Raw genomic sequence first — 22,785 nt, forward strand, 5'->3', positions numbered from 1 at the left:
CCGTTTCTTTGGCGCTAGTAGTAAATTGCCTCAGTTAACTATTTAACTCTTTGTACTTCCTTCTGCATAATCCTATGTTTAAATATCTCTATTTACTTCTATCACATATAGTCCTAATCATTTTACACACTGCCAACACAACTACCTAACAATAAATATTTCGTGCCTCCTAACGAAATACAATCCAGCATCCTAATCTACATCTGGCCCCTCTTCATCTCTGAATACTTCCTTCCTCCGTTCATCCATCCCCACTGCTTACTTTTTAGCTAACATTCGCCCCTCTATTACAATCTTCAACATCCCACTGCCGATAAATACGCGTTTCATCCGTTTTTCCTGCCTCCATAGAATTTCACCCCTCTCTTCTCCCACCACACCAAGTACTTCATAATTTGTTTCCCTTTCAGTCAATTTCACCTTATCCGTTCTTCTCCACTCCCACATTTCAAAAGCCTCCAGTCTACGTCTATCCTCCTGCTTCAATTCCCACGTTTCCGCGCCGCACATAGCTACGCTCCATATCAATGCTTTTTCAAGTCTTTTCTTAATATCCTTACTCAACGTCCCTGTTATCAACTCCTTCCTCCTTGTGAAAGCCTCTTTGCCGAACGCAATTCTTCTACCTACATCCCTACTACTTTGACCGTGTTGGTCCATAACACTTCCGAAATACTATACACGTAAACTGTTCTACCTGCTCTAATTTTTGCCGTCCAATTTTAATGTTCATCTTAGCCTTTTTCTTTCTAAAAAATCGCTTAACCTTTGTTTCATTAATATTGTTTCTCATCCCATACCTGTCGCACTGAATTTCGAACACACTCAGCAACGCTTACAACCCTTTGGCTCACTGACAAACTAAAGCTTGGTCGACAGCGAACCTAACTGATTTTACGAAATCCCCGCCCACATTCATTCCTACCTCCAGTTCCTCCCATGCCTCTTTCATCATTTCCTCTACATACAGGTTGAACAGCAACGGTGATAATGGGCAACCCTGCCTTAGACTTCTTCCTAGCACTGCCCACCCGGACTCCCCGTTCTCCACTCGCACTTGAGCAGTCTGAGACATGTACAGGTTGCGGATTAGCCTCCTTTCCCTCCAATCTATTCCAATTTCCTGCAATATACTCATTAGTTATCCCAATTCACTCTATAAAATGCCTTATTGAAATCTACCAAACAGGCAAATGCGTCCTGATTGTATTCTATATTCCTCTCGATTAATAATCTCATTACTGCAATGGCATCACGCGTACCTCTGCGCTTCTTAAACCCAAACTGATCATCCCCTAAGTTATCATTTGCCCTGCTCTCTATCCTTTTATTTATGACCCTGAGAACAACATTAGCTGCGTAGGCTTTCACACTTATTGTCCCTTAGTCCTCACATGATGTAGCTATTACCTTTTTCGGAATAGGAACTAACACAGATCTCACGAAGTCTTCAGTCAGGCCAGATTCCGTTGAGCGAACCAATATCACCCTTCTGCAAACTTTCCATATCCTCGCTCTGCGTTGTCCACCATGCTCCTTTGCCTTATTTGATGCTGGTCTCAGATTATTATTTAAGTCTTTGTACTTCATTTTGCCCAATTCTGTGTTTACATTCTTCCATTTTGTTCTGCCTTCCATCTTTGTAATCATTTCATCCGTGACCCATGGCTCCCTTGTCATTTTCCCGTTACACTTCCTAAAGTTTCTTTTGTGGCTTTCGATATCCCTTTCTTGATATATTCCCATTTTTCTTCGATAGTACTTAGCTCTTTATGGTCCTCCATGATTTTATTTACAGCCTGCTGAGTACTTCTTCCATTCCATATACTAATCCGCCGCACCGGCCGAATCTTTTTGAAACGGACGATACATTTTATTACAACTAAATTGTGGTTAGAGTCCGCATTCGCTCCCGGGAAGCTGTGCGAATTTATCACACTGTTCCTAAACCTGTGCCCAAACAGAATACAATCTAACTGATAACTTTCTGCGACACCTGGAATATTCCATGTAAAGTGTTGGTGATGACTAAACCCTGTCTCCTGCAGAATTTAATTACTTTCTACACGCGGTAGTCCGTAGTCCCCCACCTCATCACCATCTTTTCCTTCACCTACCGTCGCATTCCAATCCCCCCCATCACTATCAAATGGTTTCCTGCAGGAACACCCGCGCTAATGCCTGTTCGTATATTCAATCGACCTCTTCCTCCTTATGGTTGCTCAGTGGCATGTATACTTGAACAATGACCAAATTCATCGGTTCTGCTTTTATCTCTACTAATAAAATTCTATCCGTTTCTTGTTCTATGTTGATTACGCTTCTGCCTATCTCTTCATTTAATACTATGGAAACCCCTCGTTGTCTCTCGTCCCCGCCGCTGTATATTATTCTATAATTATCATTCCAATAACCCCGCTATCCTTCCAACTCACCTCGCATAGACCTAAAATATCTATATTTCCCATGTCCATCTCTCGCTTAACATTTTCCAATTTCCCTGTCCTCATCATTGTTCTAACATTCCACGTTCCTATTCTAACTAATTTGGTTTTCTTCTCCTGCGTCTTCTGTCCTGCTGCTGCTGGTTTTCCCTTACAAGGGTTTCGTGGGATGACGACCGCGGAAGCCTGGCCTCCCCCGCTGCCAGGCACGACACGCCGCCGATTAGGCCGAGCCCCGTAGTTGCCAGGACTCAAAATCTCGGTATTGTCCGTCATATTTATCTTGGGAATGATAATTGAGGTGGTTTCCCGTTGCCATCGTCAATAGTGTTTGAATGTGACACCATTATTCAATGGTCGCCCCATTGGAGTCAGACGCCTTTGGAGTCGCCTCACTGAGGAACAGACGCTGCCTGGACTACCTTTCGTTTGGCTGCTAACCTTCGACCTATCTCGCATAGGTGACCGTACCAGGAGCAGTTATCATTATCCCGCCAGCAGGGGTCTAGGGGCCATCAGAACGCAAAACCCCTTCCACCACGTCAAGTTTGTAGTCCATGGGAGGGGATATAGATATATATGTGTATATACGAGGGTCATCCGGAAAGTAGTACCCGTTCGTGCCGCATGAAGTGCTGACGACGCGAGTAGCCGCTGGACGAGGTCAGATAGCTTCAGTGGCTTGTCTGCCTTCTCTGAGCCAAGTTGCGTGACGCTAGCATTGCCTGTGTTGTTTCTGTGATTGTTTACAATGTTTAAAAAAATTGAGAACGCCGCCAGTTGTGAAGTGAGGGCAGTGATTAAATTCCTCAATGCAAGAAACGTTCGCCCATGTGATATTCATCGCCAATTAAAGGAGGTGTATGGAGACAATGTAATGGACGAGTCGTCTGTTCGGCGGTGGTGTCGCAACTTCAACATGGGGAGGGGGAACACACACGACGATGAGCGTTCGGAGAGACCGTCTGTCATTACAGACCAACTGGTGAGCTCAGTTGACGAATTCGTGAGGAACGATCGGCGCGTCACAATTGATGACATCTGTGAGCATTTTCCCAATGTTTCTCGAACAATTGTTCATGAAATTGTTAAACACCATCTGCATTATGCAAAAATTTGTGCAAGATGGGTCCCTCGCGTATCTCAATGAGCTGGCGGCGAAGGACTATGCAGCAGGAATACAGAAACTTGTCACACGTTATGACAAATGCCTTAATTTGCTTGGAGATTATGTTGAGAAGTAGTTTAAAGTATCCTCTTTCAAATAAAATTTTTTATGTTTGTTAATATTTACTTTTGTGTCTTTATTTCACGAACGGGTACTACTTTCCGGATGACCCTCGTGTATGTATATATATATCCCCTCCCCGGACTACAACCTTGACGTGGTGGAAGGGCTTGTGCGTTCCGATGACCCCTAGAGCTGTGCTGGCGGGAGTAATAAAAATTGCTCCTGGTAGGGTCACCCATGCCAGATAGGTCGAAGGTTAGGAGCCAGACAAAAGGTAGTCCACGCAGCGTCTGTTCCTCAGTGAGGCGGCTGCAATGGCGTCTGACCCCAGTGGGGCGGCCAGTAAGTGATGGTGTCACGTTAAAAACACTATTGAGGAAGGCAACGGGAAACCACCTCAATTATCATTCCCAAGAAAAATATGACAGACAATACCGAGATTTTGAGTCCTGGCAAGTACGGGGCTCGGCCTAATCGGCGGCGTGTCGTGCCCGGCAGCGGGGGAGGCAAGGCTTCCGCGGTCGTCATCCCACGAAACCCTTGCAAGGGAAAACCAGCAGCAGCAGGACAGAAGACGCAGGATAAGACCAAATTAGTTAGAATAGGAACGTGGAATGTTAGGACAATGATGAGGACAGGGAAATTGGAGAATGTTAAGCGAGAGATGGAAAGGGGAAATATAGATATTTTAGGTCTTTGCGAGGTGAGATGGAAGGATAGCGGGGATTACTGGAGTGATAAGTATAGAATAATATACAGCGGTGGGGACGAGAGCCAACGAGGGATTGCCATAGTATCAAATAAAGAGGTAGGAAGAAGCGTAGTCAACATAGAGCAGGTAACGGATAGAATACTACTAGTGGAGATAAAAGCAGAACCGACGAACTTAGTTATCATTCAGGTATACATGCCACCGAGCAACCATAAGGAAGAAGAGGTCGATAGGATATACGATCAGTTAGAGGACATGATCGCGTGTGTTCATGCAGGGAAACATTTGATAGTGATGGGGGATTGGAATGCGACGGTAGGCGAAGGAAGAGATGGTGATGAGGTGGGGGACTACGGTTTAGGCACGAGGAATGACCGTGGGGAGAAAGCGGTTGAGTTGTGCAGGAGACAGGGGTTAGTCATCACCAACACTTGGTTTAGACACCACAAAAGACGCAGGAATACATGGAAAATGCCAGGTGACTCAGGAATATATCAGCTAGATTATATCCTAGTGAGACACAGGTTTAGGAACAGTGTGATAAATTCCCACAGCTTCCCGGGAGCGGATGCGGACTCAGACCACAATTTCGTTGTTATGAAATGTAGCGTACGTTTCAAAAAGATAAGGCAGGGGCAGCGGGTTAGAAAATGGAATGTAGAAGCACTAAATGGGTTGAAAAGGAAGAAATACAAACAGGCGGCAGAGAAAATCATGGAGGATGGTAAAGGGCTTAGTACTATCGAAGAAAAATGGGAAATGATCAAGAAAGGGTTGTCTAAAGCCGCAAAAGACACTATTGGAACCGTTAACGCTAAAAGGACTAGGAAACCATGGATCACGGATGAGATGATCACAAAGATGGATGAGCGGCGAAAATGGAAGAATATAAATACAGAATTAGGCAAAATGAAGTACAAAGAATTGAACAATAAATTGAGGCGGGCAACAAATAAGGCAAAAGACGCATGGTGGAAGACGCAGTGCGAGGATATGGAAAGTCTGCAGAGGCAGGGTGAAATCGGTGCGCTGTACAGCAAAGTTAAATCGTTATCGGGAAGTAAGAAAGGAAGAGCTATGCTAACAGTTAGGGATAAGGCGGGTAAGGTAATAGTTGACGCAGGAATGATCCAAGAGAGATGGAAGGAGTATATAGAAGAACTGTATAGTAAGCAGCTTAGACCAACAAAGTTAGACATTGAAAAAGAAAATGACGTAGAGGAAGACAGCTTAGGTCCAGGCATACTAGACAATGAGATAGAAAGGGCATTAAGGGAGATGAAACTAAATAAGGCCGTGGGGGTAGATAACATTCCCGTGGAACTTTTAAAATGCCTAGAAAAATGTGGGAGGAAGAGGCTATATGGGCTGATCCGTAGTATTTATGAGGAGGGAATCTGGCCGGAAGACTTTGTGAGAGCAGTTTTAGTTCCGATTCCGAAAAAGGTAAAGGCCACGTCATGTGAGGACTATAGGACAATTAGTTTGATATCCCACGCAGCTAAAGTTGTTCTCAGGACCATAAACAAAAGGATAGAGGGTAGGGCAAATGATTACTTAGGGGATGATCAGTTTGGGTTTAGGAAGGGGAGAGGTACGCGTGATGCCATTGCAGTAATGAGATTATTAATCGAGAGGACTTTTGAACACAACCAGGAGATATTTGCCTGTTTCGTAGATTTAGAAAAAGCGTTTGACAGAGTGAATTGGGAAAAACTAATGAGTATATTGCAGAAAATAGGAATAGATTGGAGGGAAAGGAGACTAATCCGCAACCTGTACATGTCTCAGACTGCTCAGGTGCGGGTGGGAAACGGGGAGTCAGGATGGGCAGTGCTAGGAAGGGGTGTAAGGCAGGGTTGCCCATTATCGCCGTTGCTGTTCAATCTGTATGCAGAGGAAATGATTAAAGAGGCATGGGAAGAACTCGAGGTAGGAATGAAAGTGGGCGGGGAATTCGTAAAATCAGTTAGGTTTGCTGATGACCAAGCTTTAGTTTGTCAGTCAGCCAAGGGGCTGCAAGCATTGCTGAGTGAATTGGAGGTTCAGTGCGGCAGGTATGGGATAAGAATCAATATTAATAAAACAAAGGTTATGCGATTTTCTAGAAAGAAAAAGGCCAAGCTTAACATTAGAATAGGAGGGCAAAAACTAGAGCAGGTAGAACAGTTTACGTATCTCGGTAGTGTTTTGGACCAACACGGTCAAAGTAGTAGGGACGTAAGGAGAAGAATTGCGCTAGGCAAAGAGGCTTTCACAAGGAGGAGGGAGTTGATGACAGGGACTTTGAGTAAGGATGTTAAGAAAAGACTCGGAAAAACTTTTATATGGAGCGTAGCTATGTACGGTGCGGAAACGTGGTCATTGAAGCAGGAGGATAGACGTAGACTGGAGGCTTTTGAAATGTGGGTGTGGAGAAGAATGGAGAAGGTGAAATGGACAGACAAGAAAACAAATGAGGAAGTACTTGGTATGGTGGGCGAAGAGAGGGGTTTGTTGGGAGCAATCGTATGGAGGCAGGAAAAGTGGATGAAGGGGGTGTTGACCGGCAGTGGGATGTTGAAGACTGTGATAGAGGGTAGAATGTTGGGCAAAAGAGGAAAGGGAAGGAACAGGATAGGGATGTTGGACGGGATAAAGGGAGGAAGAAAGTACTCAGAGATGAAGAGGGACCTGATATAGAGTAGGATGATGGATTTTATGTTTTGTTAGGAGTAATAAAATATGTGTTTGGTAGTTGTGTCCATCCAAAAACCTACCTTAACCGGTAGATTACCTTAAAAAAATTATATATATATATATATAAATATATATATATATATATATATATATATATATATGGATATGTATGCATATGTATCCATAAACACAGTAATCACCCCGAAGGTCGGTTTGGTAGGTGATGGTAGAGAGTTCACCCAGTACAAATCCGACTGGCTGAACTCTACCATCACCTACTAAACCGACCTTCGGGTTGATTACTGTGTTTATGGTTTATGCTTATTATATTTATACATATATATATTATATATGAATGGAAATAAATACGAGGAACAGGCATAGTGACACATACAAGACGAACACAGGAGATATATATATTTAAAAATATATATAAATAAATAAATATATATATATATATATATATATATATATATATATATATATATATATATGAAATCGTCGAAGTAACACGGGCGTGATGAATAGCAAGTTTTGACAGGAGCAATCGATATAAGAACGCATAAAAAGATCACTCACACGTTATTTCTTGATCATTTCGACGGAATTCAACTCCCTCTTCATTGGAAGAATTAGAAGTAATGACTATATATCTATGTGTGTGTGTATATATATATATATATATATTTATTTATTTATTTATTTATATATATTTATAAATATATATATATACATACATACAAAAATAGACAATGTAGACGCACTCACTAGAATAATATAACACTTTAACGGCATAACGGAACACAAAAATACTCGTATCAAAGAGAACACGTAAAAGTACACCAACATTTCAGAATGTTAAATCTTTTCTGTTAAGTTTAGGCTTTCTTCAGGTCAGACTGAAAGGTTTTGTGGGGAGGGAATGCGAGGGCTGGGGTGGGGGAGGCGCTGGGTGTGCCCAAGAATTGAAATTTGATGGCGCTAATAGAGTAAAATGAAATTTGCTGGCCTCTACACTAGTGCAATAACGAGCGAAAACTTCTAATGTGCAACATTAATCTTAACACTTATGGAGTAAGATTTCATCATTACATACCAGCGTAAAATGAGATAACCGTCGTCCTCTCCACTTGAGAATACCATCGGTATGCAAGGACGTGAGCTGCGGGCCAAATCATGCTCTGAAAATACAATAAAAGTGATTAAATATATATATTTATATACAATTGTGTTTGTGTCTATGTATATATGTATATATATATATATATATATATATATTTATTTATGTGGGTCGCGGTAGTCCAGGGGTTAGAGCGTTGGACTGCCGACCGGAGGGGCACTCCGGGCACCTGCAGCTCCACCCAAGCTATGTGATTTTTCGGGTACCAGATCTTCCTGGGAAACCACAACCGGCACAGGGAAAGGAACTGGCCCCCCTACCCTGATGTGTGAATTTCACACGCCAACGGGCTTAGTACTGGGTGAACTCTACCATCACCTACTAAACCGACCTTCGAGTCGATTACTGTGTTTATGGTTTATATATATATATATATATATATATATATATATATATATATATATATATATATATGTATGTATATATATACATATACATATATATATATATGTGTATATATATGTAATAATAATATGTATATATAATATATATATAATATATATATATATATATATATATATATATATATATATATATAATATATATGAATGGAAATAAATACGAGGAAAAGGGATAGAAACACATAAAAGACGAACAAAGGAGAGGTGGGGAAGGCGGAATCGAGGAGATCACAAATACAAAAATATTCCCTTGAATAGGACTTACTCCACGTATCTTTCGCCTTCCCGGGCCTATGCTCTAACCACTTGAGCTATTGAGGAAACCTACATTACACTGAAATCTGCGGGGAATTAATCCAAAACAAGTACCCCGATTCTTATGGAGCTGTTTCACCCACCAAAGAAGAAATATACAACACCAGAGGAAATGATAGTGAGTAAAGCACTCATGGAACGTCATAAACGATAGGGATATGCGTATAATGTGTTTCGCGGCACGCATAGCGAGAAGGAGACGAGCCACATTGGCCAAATACACACGCAAACACGAAAACACGCCATATGGCAGAATTATATTCATTCGAATGGAAATAGATATAAGGAAAAGGGATAGGAACACAAATAAAGGACGAACACAGGGGAGGTGGGGAAGGCGGAATTGAGAAGATCACGAGTGTAAAAATATTTCCTTGGCCGGGACTTGAACACCGGATCTTTCGACTTCCCGGGCCGATGCTCTCTAGGCTCAAGTCCCGGTCAAAGACATATTTTTGCGCTTGATCTGCTCTATTCCACCTTCCCCACCATTCCTAGTAGGGGTTTTTGTGGGGGCGACCGACAGCTAAGGTCATTTGCGCCATTAGGGATGGATGGAAAAGGAAAGGCGGAGAGAAGCCCGGTGTCAGCATCGGCTTACTCTTGTCGAAAGGCGCCAAGGGGTCTGCAGTATAACATCCCATCCGACGGACGCCGTACTCACTCAAAGTGCTCTCCACAATGCACATTAAGTAGGGATCTGGATACCACCGAAAAATATTTCTTCTCTCCAGGGTTTGAAGCCGGGACATCTCGGTGGAAAGCCTGTACGTTTGCAACCGCACCATCGCAATCCACCCCACCATTCCAGAGTTCTTATTTCGTATGTGTTCCTATCCTTTTTCCTTATATCTATATCCATGTAAAAATCGTCATCTCACGAAAGGCTTGTCAGGAAAACCGACAGCAGCAGGACAGAAGACGCAGGACAAGAAGACCAAATTAGTTTCAATAGGAACTTGGAATGTTACGACAATGTTGAGGACAGGAAATTTAGACAATATAAAGCGAGAGATTGGAAGTGGTAATATAGATATTTTAGGTATGTGCGAGGTGAGATGGAAGGATAGTGCGGATTACTGGAGTGAGTGTTATAGAATAATATAACGCGGCGGGGACGAGAGCCAACGAGGGGTTGCCATGATTAACGATTAAAAAGGCATGCCAAATGAATAAAAGTTCATGGGGAGAACTGGAGGTAGGAATGAAAATCGCAGGGGAATACGTGAAATCAGATAGGTTTGCTGATGACCAAGCTTTAGTCTGTCAGTCAGCCAAGGGGTGGCAGGCATTGCTGAGTGAATTGGAAATTCAGAATAACAGATATGGGATGAGAATCAATATTAATACAGCAAAGATTTTCGATTCGATTGCGATTTTCAAGGAAGAAAAATGCGAAGTTAAAAATTCAAATAGGAGGACAAACACTAGAGCAGGTAGAACAGTTTACTCGGAAATGTATTGGACCAAAACGGTCAAAGTAGTAGGGGCGTAAGGAGAAATATTGCAATAGGCAAAAAGGCTTTCACAAGGAGGAGGGAGTTGATGACAGGGACGTTGAGTAAGGATATAAAGAAGAGACTCGTCAAACCTTTTATATAAAGCGTAGGTACGTACGGCGCAGAAACTTGGTCACTGAAGTAGGAGGATAGACGTAGATGTGAGGCTTTTGAAATGTGGGTGTGGAGAACAATAGTGAGGGCGAAATTGACGGAAAGGAAAACAAATGAGGAAGTACTACGTATGGTGGGCGAAGAGAGGGGTTTGTTGGGAGAAATCTTATGGAGGCAGAAAAATGGATGAAGGGGGTATTGACCGGCAGTGGGATGTTGAAGACTGTAATTGAGGGGAGAATGTTAGGCAAACGAGGAAAGGGAAGGAACATGATATGAATGTTGGACGGGATAATGGGAGTAAGAAAGTATACAGGTATGAAGGAATTGATGTAGAGTAAATGGCAAGATTGTGTTTTGTTTAGCTCGTATAGCTGATTCACAGTCTTTCGGCCAGCTTCCTTTCCCGTAGATACTACGAATCTGTCCATATAGGCTCTTCCTTCAACATTTTTCTAACGTCTTAGTAGTTCCGCATGAATGTTGTCTACCCCCACAGCCTTATTTGGTTTCATCTCCTTAAAGTCCTTTCTATCTCATCGTTCAGTATGCCTGGACCGAAGCTATCTACCTCCACGTCCTGTTCCTTTTCTATGTTTAACCTTGTTGGCTTAAGTTCTTTACCATACAGGTCTTCTACAAATATATATATATATATATATATATATATATATATATATATATATATATATATATATTCCTGTCATCTCTTCTGTATATTTTCGGTGTCAACTACTGTCTTACCCGACTAATAATCGTAGTGCACCAATTTCACCCTTCCTCTGCAAACTTTCCATATTCTCGCACTGTGTCATGAACGATGCTTCTTTTGCTGTATTTGTTGCCCGGCTGAATTCATTATTTAACTCGTTGTACTTCCTCTTGCCTAACTCTGTGTTTATATTCTTTCATGTCCTTCTCTCAGGTATCTTTCTAATCATCTGATCCGTGATCAATGGTTTCCTTGTCCCTTTCCCATGCACAGTTCCAATTGTTTCTTTTGAGGCTTTTGATATCCTCATGTTGATATATTTTCATTTTTCCTCGATAGTACTCTTTTCCCTCATTCATGATTTCCTCTAAAGCCCGGTGATAATCCTTCCTTATCGATCTATTTAATGCTGCTACATTCTCTTAGCCCGTCGCCCTTGTCTTATCTTTTTGAAACGGACGCTACACTTCATAACAACTAAATTGTGGTCAGAGTGCGCATCCGCTACCGGGAAGCTGTGCCAATTTATCGCACCGGTCCGAAACATGTTCCTAACATTTAATAATCTAACTGCTGTCTTCCTGAGTCACCTGGCATTTTCCTAGTATACCTACGCATTTTCTGTTGTCTAAACCAAGTGTTGGTGATGACTAACCCCTGTCTCCTGCAGAACTCAATTGCTCTCTCCTCGCGATATATATATATATATATATATATATATATATATATATATATATATATATATATATATATAATGCACAGTAACACACAATATAGAAACACAAAAAAAAGAAGAACACTCACACGTATTTTCTTGATATTTCGACGGAAACAATTCGTGTTCAGTATACATTTTTTTAAGGTAATCTACCGGTTAAGGTAGGTTTTTGGATGGACACAGCCACCAAATAAATATTTTGTGATTCCTAACACAACACAAAATCCTTCATCCTACTCTATATAAGGTCCTTCTTCATCTCCGAGTACTTTATTCCTCCCTTCATCCCGTCCAACATCCCTATCCTGTTCCTTCCCTTTCCTCGTTTTCCAAACATTCTCCCCTCAATTACAGTCTTCAACATCCCGCTGCCGGTCAATACTCCCTTCAGCCCCTTTTCCTGCCTCCATAGGATTTCTCCCAACAAACCCCTCTCTTCGCCCACCATACCAAGTACTTCCTCATTTGTTTTCTTGTCTGTCCATTTCACCTTCTCCATTCTTCTCCACACCCACATTTCAAAAGCCTCCAGTCTACGTCTATCCTCCTGCTTCAATGACCACGTTTCCGCGCCGCACATAGCTACGCTCCATATCAAAGTTTTTACGAGTCTTTTCATAATATCCTTACCCAACGTCCCTGTCATCAACCTCCTCCTCCTTGTGAAGGCCTCTTTGCCTAGCGCACTTCTTCCCTTACGTCTATACTACTTTGACCGTGTTGGTCCAAAACACTTCCCAGATACGTAAACTGTTCTACCTGCTCTAGTTTTTGCCCTCCTACTTAAATGTTAAGCTTAACCTTTTTCATTCTAACCTTTGTTTTAATAATACTAATTTTCATCCCATACATGTCGCTCTGAATTTCCAATTCACTCAGCAATGCTTGCAGCCCCTTGGCTGACTGACAAACTAAAGCTTGGTCATCAGCAAACCTAACTGATTTTACGAATTCCCCGCCCACTTTCATTCCTACCTCGAGTTCTTCCCATGCCTCTTTAATCATTTCCTCTGCATACAGGTTGAACAGCAACGGTGATAATGGGCAACCCTGCCTTACACCTCTTCCTAACACTGAGCATCCTGACTCCCCGTTTCCCACCCGCACCTGAGCAGTCTGAGACATGTACAGGTTGCGGATTAGCCTCCTTTCCCTCCAATCTATTCCTATTTTCTGCAATATACTCATTAGTTTTTCCCAATTCACTCTATCATACGCTTTTTCGAAATCTACGAAACAGGCAAATACTTCCTGGTTGTGTTCTATATTCCTCTCGATTAATAATCTCATTACTGCAATGGCCTCACGCGTACCTCTCCCCTTCCTAAACCCAAACTGATCATCCCCTAAGTAATCATTTGCCCTACTCTCTATCCTTTTTCAGTATATATATATATATATATATATATATATATATATATATATATATATATATATATATATATATATACACACAACACGGTCAAAGTAGTAGGGACGTAAGGAGAAGAATTGCGCTAGGCAAAGAGGCTTTCACAAGGAGGAGGGAGTTGATGACAGGGACTTTGAGTAAGGATGTTAAGAAAAGACTCGTAAAAACTTTTATATGGAGCGTAGCTATGTACGGCGCGGAAACGTGGTCATTGAAGCAGGAGGATAGACGTAGACTGGAGGCTTTTGAAATGTGGGTGTGGAGAAGAATGGAGAAGGTGAAATGGACAGACAAGAAAACAAATGAGGAAGTACTTGGTATGGTGGGCGAAGAGAGGGGTTTGTTGGGAGAAATCCTATGGAGGCAGGAAAAGTGGATGAAGGGGGTGTTGACCGGCAGTGGGATATTGAAGACTGTGATAAAGGGGAGAATGTTGGGCAAAAGAGGAAACCACGTTTCCGCGCCGCACATAGCTACGCTCAATATCAAAGTTTTTACGAGTCATTTCTTAATATCCTTACTCAACGTCCCCGTCATCAACTCCCTCCTCCTTGTGAACGCCTCTTTGCCTAGCGCAATTCTTCTAATTACGTACCGACTACTTTGACCGTGTTGCCCCAAAACACTACCGAGATACGTAAACTGTTCTACCTGCTCTAGTTTTTGCCCTCCTATTTTAATGTTAATCTTAGCCTTTTTCTTTCTAGAAAATCGCTTAACCTTTGTTTCATTAATATTGTTTCTCATCCCATACCTGTCACACTGAATTTCCAATTCACTAAGCAATGCTTGCAGCCCCTTGGCTGACTGACAAACTAAAGCTTGGTCATCAGCAAACCTAACTGATTTTACGAATTCTTCGCCTACTTTCATTCCTACCTCCAGTTCTTCCCATACCTCTTTAATCATTTCCTCTGCATACAGGTTGAACAGCAACGGTGATAATGGGCAACCCTGCCTTATACCTCTTCCTAACACTGCCCAACCGGACTCCCCGTTCCCCACTCATACCTGAACAGTCTGAGACATGTACAGGTTGCGGATTAGCCTCCTTTCCCTCCAATCTATTCCTATTTTCTGCAGAATACTCATTGGTTTTTCCCAGTTCACTCTATCATACGCTTTTTCGAAATCTACGAAACAGGCAAATACCTCCTGGTTGTGTTCTAAATTCCTCTAGATTAATAATCTCATTACTGCAATGGCATCACGCGTACCTCTCCCCTTCCTGAACCCAAACTGATCATCCCCTAAGTTATCATTTGCCCTACTCTCTATTCTTTTGTTTATGATCCTGAGAACAACTTTAGCTGCGTGGGATATGAAACTTATCGTCCCGTAGTCCTCACATGATGTAGCCTTTACCTTTTTCGGAATCGGAAAAGTTAAATCTTTATCGGGAAGTAAGAAAGGGTGATCAACGATATATATATATATATATATATATATATATATATATATATATATATATATATATCCAAACGAAGGAGCGAGATGGTGTTGGCCAACAAAAATATAGAAAAACACATTAAAAAGGACATGCATTCCGAAATTTTCGTAGTCAAGACCACCTTGAAGGTTTTAAGAGGAGAGGGGGAGGATTCTGGATGGAAGGGGAAGGCAGGGAAAGGTTTGGGAGGAGAAGAGTTGGGAGGGGAACCTTTGGAGATGTAGAATTGACATGGAAGGTTTTGGGAAAGGAGGGGGAATGATAATATCTGGAGGGTGGGGTAACCTTAGTTTGAGATTAATCGATGCCTCATTCCAGGAGTCGAGGAGCAGAATATGTCTGTTCTATTGTCTTGAGTTTGAGTTGAGGGCCAGAGGGTGTGAGGGATGCTAGAGTTGAGGTACAATAGCATTTGTCTAAAGGGGTGTTGTGGTGGGAGGCGTGTTTTGGAATTGGGTGTATCGCTGGCAGAGAAGACAGTTTGCAAGATCGCGGGAGAAAGCAATAGAATTCTGCAGGAGACAGGGGTTGAGCATAACGAACATTCAGTCTAGACACCTTGAGGGCGTAGGTATTCATGGAAAGTGCCCGGGGATTCACAGTTAGATTATGTCATGGCTATGCACAGATTACCATCAGTATAATCATTTCGCACTGTTTCCCAGGAACGAATGCGCATTCGGATCACAACTTAGTAATTATGAAGTATGCTATCAGATTCAAAAAGATAACCCAAGTAAGATAGTTTATGAAATAGTATATGGAAGTATTGACCGGAACAATTAGGAAGGAGTATCAGCCGGCTGCAGAGAATATTTTGGGGAAGAAAGGAAGCTGGGTGCTATAGAAAATAATGATATCATATCAGAAAAGGGACATTTAAAGCCACAAACGAAACTACTGGAAAAGTAAATAGGAAAATAACAAGAAAAACATAGATTACGGTCGAAATCATAGGAAAAATAGGCGAGAGGAGGAAATGGAATAATGTGCACCAAGAGTTGGGTGGAGGAAAGTATACAGAGTTCAATTATAAACTTAGACGGGAAACAAATGGATCAAAAGGCGCGAGGTGGAAGACTCAGTGCTTGGATGTGGAAATTTTCCAAGGAAGGGTTAAATTGATGGTCCATAAAAGAGGGTAAAATGATTGTGAGGAATTGAGAAGTTAAAATCCGTTCAAAAAATCCAAGAAAAGTCGGGAAACATTTTAGTTGAACCAGAGAAGATTCAAGAGAGATGGAAGAAATACAGAGAGTAAGTTTATCAAAAGAAGATGAGGCAGATTAGAGTTGCTCATATCCAGGCATACTGGATGAAAAGTATATTAAGGAAATTGAAATCAAATAAGGCCGTGGGGGTAGACAATATTCTCATGTACCAACCAACCTGAAAATTTTGGAGAGCGTCGGAGTAATTTTTCATAGATACATTTTTAGCATTAAAAGGGAGAAATTTTGCCGGAAAATTTCTTCCGATCACTTTTACTTCCTATTCCAAAAAAAAAGAAAAGGCGAGGAGTACAAAACAAAATTTTAATTTCACACGCAGCTTAAGTGGTTCTCAGGCTCATCGACAAGAGACTTGGAGAGCAGGGTAAATGATTGCCTAAGGGAAGATCAGTTAGGTTCAGGAATGGCCGAGGCACGCGTGATGAAATTGCAGTAATGAGAGCACCAACAGAGAGGAACATAGAATACACTCAGGATGTATTGCCCTATATCATAGGTTTCGAAAAGGCGTTTGATAGAGTAAATTGGGAAAACTAATGAATATATTGCAGAAAATAGATTGGAGGAGTAGGAGGCTAATCCGTAGTCAGACTGCTCAAGTGCGAGTGGCGAGTCCGGATGGTCAGTGTTAGGAAGAAGAGAAAGGTAGGGTTGTAAATTATGACGTGTGCTGTTAGACGTATATGTGGAGGAAATCGTTTAAAAGGCATGGAAAGAACTGGAAATAGGAAACAAATTCGGTGGAGCAATCAAAAAAATAGTTAGATTTGCAAATGATCAAACTTTAGCTAATCAATCAGCCAAGAGGTTGCAAGCACTGATGAACGCGTTAGAAAGTCTGCGCGATAGGTTGTTGTATGTAAATAAATAAACAAAAACCACAGCTATTCATGTTTAGTGGAAGAGAAAAGCTAAGGTATATATAAAAAATATTCGTGGGAATTCATTAACTATTTAGTAGAAGAGTATCGTAACTTTTTTGTACCTAAACGGTCCCAGTTGCCGGGCGATAAGTTGAATAAATTCTTTATTCAAATAAACTTTCGTAATTAGGAGAGATTCGAGGACGGTGACTTTGAGTAAGAATTTTAAGAAACGATTCGTCAAAACTCTGAAATGGAGCGTGGTTATGTGCGGCGTGGAAACGGCATTTTGATGGGCCGTGGGATATTGAAAATTGTGATAGAGGGGAGAATGTTTGGCAAACGAGGAGAGGGCAGGAACAGGATAGGCATGCTGGACGGAACAAAGGGATGAAGGAAGCATGCTGAATTAAAGAGGAGCTTAACATGGTGTCGGATGTCAGGCTGTACTTTGTTGGTGAGGCAAGGGAAATATCGTAGAACCGTTGTAGCCTGTGTTCTACCTTAACCGGCAGATTTATATAAATATTAATAATATGGGCGTACATAAATGTATGTATGCGCATAGGATCTATGGTAGAACACGTTATCGAATGAATTGAATGAGATTCAGAGAAAATTCCCTGGGTTTGTTAAAAATCACTTGAGAATAGAGTCAGCTCGTCGGATATGGTGGAGGAAACAGGCTGGGATATTTTTGATTCTCAAAGGCAGCGAGCAAGGCTTTGAGACTATTACACTGGCATTGGGTACCCGAGTTTTCTTGCGACACATGATAAATTTTATGAGATCAAATTATATTGTTAGACTCGACCACAGGGATAAAAAGTGAGCTGTGCACCGTCACATCAAATGCAAGTGCGTACTTGTTCTTTCCCCACACGATACGCAATCACAACAACATTGAACCCAAAGCTCCAAAATAATTAAATTAACTTATATAATAAAATGCACTGAATTAGCCACGCACAATGTACATGCAAGACATGGCTAGGTAAACGCTGTCGAAAATAGGGGTTTACAAGATTCAACTCCAAGTGAATTGGAAATTCAGAGCGACATGTATGGGATGAAAATTAGTATTATTAAAACAAAGGTTATGCGATTTTCCAGAAAGAAAAAGGTTAAGCTTAACATTTAAGTAGGAGGGCAAAAACTAGAGCAGGTAGAACAGTTTACGTATCTGGGAAGTGTTTTGGACCAACACGGTCAAAGTAGTATAGACGTAAGGGAAGAAGTGCGCTAGGCAAAGAGGCCTTCACAAGGAGGAGGAGGTTGATGACAGGGACGTTGGGTAAGGATATTATGAAAAGACTCGTAAAAACTTTGATATGGAGCGTAGCTATGTGCGGCGCGGAAACGTGGTCATTGAAGCAGGAGGATAGACGTAGACTGGAGGCTTTTGAAATGTGGGTGTGGAGAAGAATGGAGAAGGTGAAATGGACAGACAAGAAAACAAATGAGGAAGTACTTGGTATGGTGGGCGAAGAGAGGGGTTTGTTGGGAGAAATCCTATGGAGGCAGGAAAAGGGGCTGAAGGGAGTATTGACCGGCAGCGGGATGTTGAAGACTGTAATTGAGGGGAGAATGTTTGGAAAACGAGGAAAGGGAAGGAACAGGATAGGGATGTTGGACGGGATGAAGGGAGGAATAAAGTACTCGGAGATGAAGAAGGACCTTATATAGAGTAGGATGAAGGTTTTGTGTTGTGTTAGGAATCACAAAATATTTATTTGGTGGCTGTGTCCATCCAAAAACCTACCTTAACCGGTAGATTACCTAATAATAATAATAATCATAAATGTAAATGGGCTGGTGACCTACCACCCGCTGCCACCCTTCCTTGCGACGGCTTTCGAGGCATTGTGTCGATGTAGATAGATGCACATGTATTTCATTGTGTATATAGTCTTGTGTGCGCAAGGGTGTGTTTTTATGCGAGCTAATACTGTATGAATTGCTGTTGCATTTAATTATTTCATTCATTCAATGCAAGTAATTTCTCCGGCCACACGCCGTTGTGTCGGCTCGTGGGGTAGTGCGTGGGTGCAGATGCAATATCAAAGAAGATAAGAAAGGGAAGAAGCGTAAGGAATTGGAATGCCGAAATATTTACTGGGGTGGGATTCATAAAAGATATTATAGCGAAGGTTGCAATTGAAGCCATATTTAAATCACGCATAGCCATATTAGAGTGATGGATTAGAAAGCTATGGGCCACAGAAGAAGCCAATAGGAAGTATATTCTCATGAAGAAAGAGTAGAATATGAATACCGAATAATGAAGAAGGAAGTCAAAGGAAATAAATAACAAAACTAAGTTGAGAAACTTGTAGGAACGATTGAAACACGTAGGGCGTGGGTATGGAATGTTTATAGAGAAAAGATGAACTGGTTCACTTTAAAGTTAAGTAAAAGAAGTGCCAGGTATCGAGAAAGATAATTGTATCCGTAAAGACATGAGTAAATTTGATAGAATGGATAAATATAGCATAGAAGAAAGGAGAAGACTAGAGGGAAAGCCGCAAACTTAACGTCTCTGCCTCCACAGGTTGGGATAACAGGTGGTTCGTCTGCAGGCGAGTCTAGGTGGTCATTTTCGCCCGATTTTAAACGTTTACGCGCAGGAAAACGTAAGAGAGACATGGAGAAAGCTATAAAATGGAATAATAGTGATAATAATAATCATTAAATAAGAATTGTGAATGATCTAGCTTTGATTAGTCAGACAAAAAAGAGGCTTACAACATTCCTTAGTTTATTAGAAAATCTGCGTGATAAGTATGGGATTAGAAGCAATATCAAAAGAGCAACGTTCACGAGGTACTTGCAAAATAGGAAAGCATTGGCAAACATTAAATTTGAGGAGCATTAAATACAGCAAGTAGAATAGCTTGCCTACGCGGGAATTGTTTCAAGAATAATACCGTAAAGTAAAGAATCTTTTGAAAAGAGAAAAAAGAGAATGACAGTGAGTACGAGAAATATTTAAAGATGAAACAAGTGAAATTTTTAAGGACGAGCGCCGTATAATGTTTCCCGGGAGTGGATGCGGACTCAGATCACACTTTAGTGCTCGTGACGTGTAGCGTCGGATTCAAAAATATAAGGCAGGGGCGGCGAATGAGGGAATGGAATTTATAAGCATTAACTAGGTTTAAAAGAAGGACCTGCAGGCTGTAGAGAAAATCTTGGATGAGGGAAAAGAGCTGAGTAATATCGAGGCAAAATGGAAATATGTCAAAATAGGGACACCGAAAGCAGCAAAAGAAACTATAAAAACTGTTAATGGGAAAAGTGCACCATGGATCACGGGTGAGATGATTAGAAAGACAGCTGAGAGAAGGACATGAAAGAATGTAAACAAAGTGGGTAAACACAGAAGGAAGTAAAATGAGTTAAAAGTTAATTGAGACGGGTGACTAATAAAACAAAAGAGCCATTGTGGAAGACGTAGTGCGAGGACATGGAAAGTTTGCAGAGGTATGGCGACATCGGTGCGCTATAAAAGAAGGTTAAAACACTATCGGAAAGTGAAAAGGCAATATCTGTGGTTACAGTTAGAGATAAGTCGGGTAACATAATAGCTGAAACAGAAAAGATCCAATGGAGATGGAAGGAATACATAGTATATAATATAATATAATATAATATAGTAAACAATATATATACAATATAACATAGTATATAATATAATATAATATAGTATATAGAAGAACTGTATGGTAAAGAGCATAGGCCAACAAGTTATTAAGTATAGGTATAGTATAGGAATTTTTTAGTAATTAAGGCCGTAATTGAGCTGATTTCCTCCTTTTGCTATATAATATTACGTGTTAGTGAAAATAAAGCAGTAACTGGAACTACGCTGGTAATGAGCAGAAGGAAGTACACTATCAGAGGATTCAGGCGATCATGAGTGGAAAAAAACATCACTAAATTATCACTAAGAAATGGGCAATTTAAAAAAATTAATATTTATTTCGACCTAGGTTTTCCTCATTTCAGTTTCATCAGGCCTGATGATTACGATATACTATTCTAAAATTTCGTAATTTTATTGCTTAAATATATAGATGATGGGATAAGCAAAACTTACGTCGGCACACATTTTTAATTCGTTGGAATTGCTCATTTCTATGTGATTTTTTCGCGAAGTACACAATGTTTATTCCTATTCCAATATCTTCACTCAGACGTATTCTGACTGGGTATTAAAAATCTGGAAACATTTAAGGAACTGTAATCTAACGAATTCAACGTCAAGGGTTTAATGCTACGGAATTCCACTGTCTTAATTTAACTGAAGAAAAACAACATAAATTGGTAAACGATCATAGTGTTACTAAGGATATTAAAATGGTAGCTCTGAACTACAATCAATAAACATAGCGGCAATGAAACCTTTTAAATAGACCATTCGAGACACAAGTGGCACGACTGTAAGAATTATGAAACAAATACCTAAATAATAGATTGCATAAACCGTGGGGTGTACTTACCGTGCAGACCCCTTGCGTGACACTGAGCGCGTAGTGGGACGCAGTGAACCATGCTGCAGGCACGAGGAGTGTGGCTGCGCTGGCCCCAAGAAGTCCTCCTTCGATTACCCGTTTCGGGCCCAAACGAGGCACTAAAAAGCCTCCAATCAGGGGGCCCACCAACGAGCCCCAAACGAATGCTTCGTATAGGTTAAGTTCCCAGCGCCTGTCTTCCGTCAGAGGAACCTGGAAAGAAACAGATCGGAGGAGCAAATATGAAAAATGCTGTCAGTCAATCCTCTTTATTTCTATGACGTCTATGAGTGAAACACACGGCAAATAGCATTGACTATAGTCAATGAAGAAACTTGGTATCTACTTTGCAATGATGGTGAGAAATGAAGGCTAAAAGCAGCAGAGAATAGAAGATTGCAAGCGACGGAAATGTGATGTGACTGAGGAATGATGACAAAATTACCAGAAATGTTCAATAAACAGTGATCATTACTTCGAGATAACACTGCATTGAAATAGTTTATCCTGAATAAATTGTCAGCCGGGGGAAATGTAATGCTTCAGGGAGCTATGGAGAGTTTATTCTACTCTATAGAAGAGCTAGAAGATCAATTTAAGTGTTTAGATAGGAGCCAATCAGTTTCAAAGTGAGGCTTATATAATGTTACAGGGAGCTTGTGGAGAGTCTATTCTACTCTATGGCATAGCTAGAAGACTGCTTAATATTTTTAAAGAGCAGAGACAATCAACTTCATGAGAAGGTGACCCCGGAGCTCCAGCCACTGCTCTGCAGGTGTGAACTTCAACACCGCTGTGGTGAGATAACATTGACGAATAGCGGTTGTGACAGTATTAGAACTACTGGATCTTTCATTTGTCGCCACCCAAACGCTGGTAACAGATACGACACCTTTCACATGGGACTTGCTTGTTTGCGATGGGTTCCACGAAATCGCGATTCTCCCGCAAACATCGATGAGAAATGTGTTCATCTTCCCTATACTCCGCACCTGGCCCCATAGGATTTTTCACTGTTTCCCAATGAAGAGAAGCGCTTTCACGGGAAGCATTTTTCGTCATCGAAGCAAGCGTAGGGGAGCTGAACACGTTTCAACTTGAGTCGGGTCGCCGACGCAAAACTGAATCCCAGAAATGAAACGTGTACCACATATTAATACATACTTAGCTAACAATAATACTAATACAGTCATATTTTTTCACAATAAATTATGTCAATTTAAAAATATGTATCACTTTATTCAACTGCTCTAGCAACTTAAAAGTTGCCTCTTTGCAGAAGAGAAAGGCAAAGAAAAGGCTAGGTGCTC

At 41.1% G+C, this 22,785-nt stretch overlaps 1 protein-coding gene across 3 annotated transcripts in view; it reads right to left on the bottom strand.

The window, feature by feature from the left end:
• LOC139698330 (sialin-like) overlaps positions 1-22,785 on the bottom strand; it is a 122,478-nt gene that overhangs the window by 77,708 nt on the left and 21,985 nt on the right. For all 3 annotated transcript variants that reach the window (XM_071597235.1, XM_071597233.1, XM_071597234.1), the window contains 2 exons: positions 21,464-21,688; positions 8,163-8,247 (listed from right to left, as the gene is read on the bottom strand). In XM_071597235.1, coding sequence (XP_071453336.1) covers positions 8,163-8,247; positions 21,464-21,688 — 310 coding nt within the window. The remainder of the gene's footprint in view (positions 1-8,162; positions 8,248-21,463; positions 21,689-22,785) is intronic.

The sequence above is a fragment of the Hetaerina americana genome, unplaced genomic scaffold (assembly GCF_022747635.1).
Source record: "Hetaerina americana unplaced genomic scaffold, ioHetAmer1.1.p SCAF_82, whole genome shotgun sequence".
Classification (NCBI taxonomy): domain Eukaryota; kingdom Metazoa; phylum Arthropoda; class Insecta; order Odonata; family Calopterygidae; genus Hetaerina; species Hetaerina americana.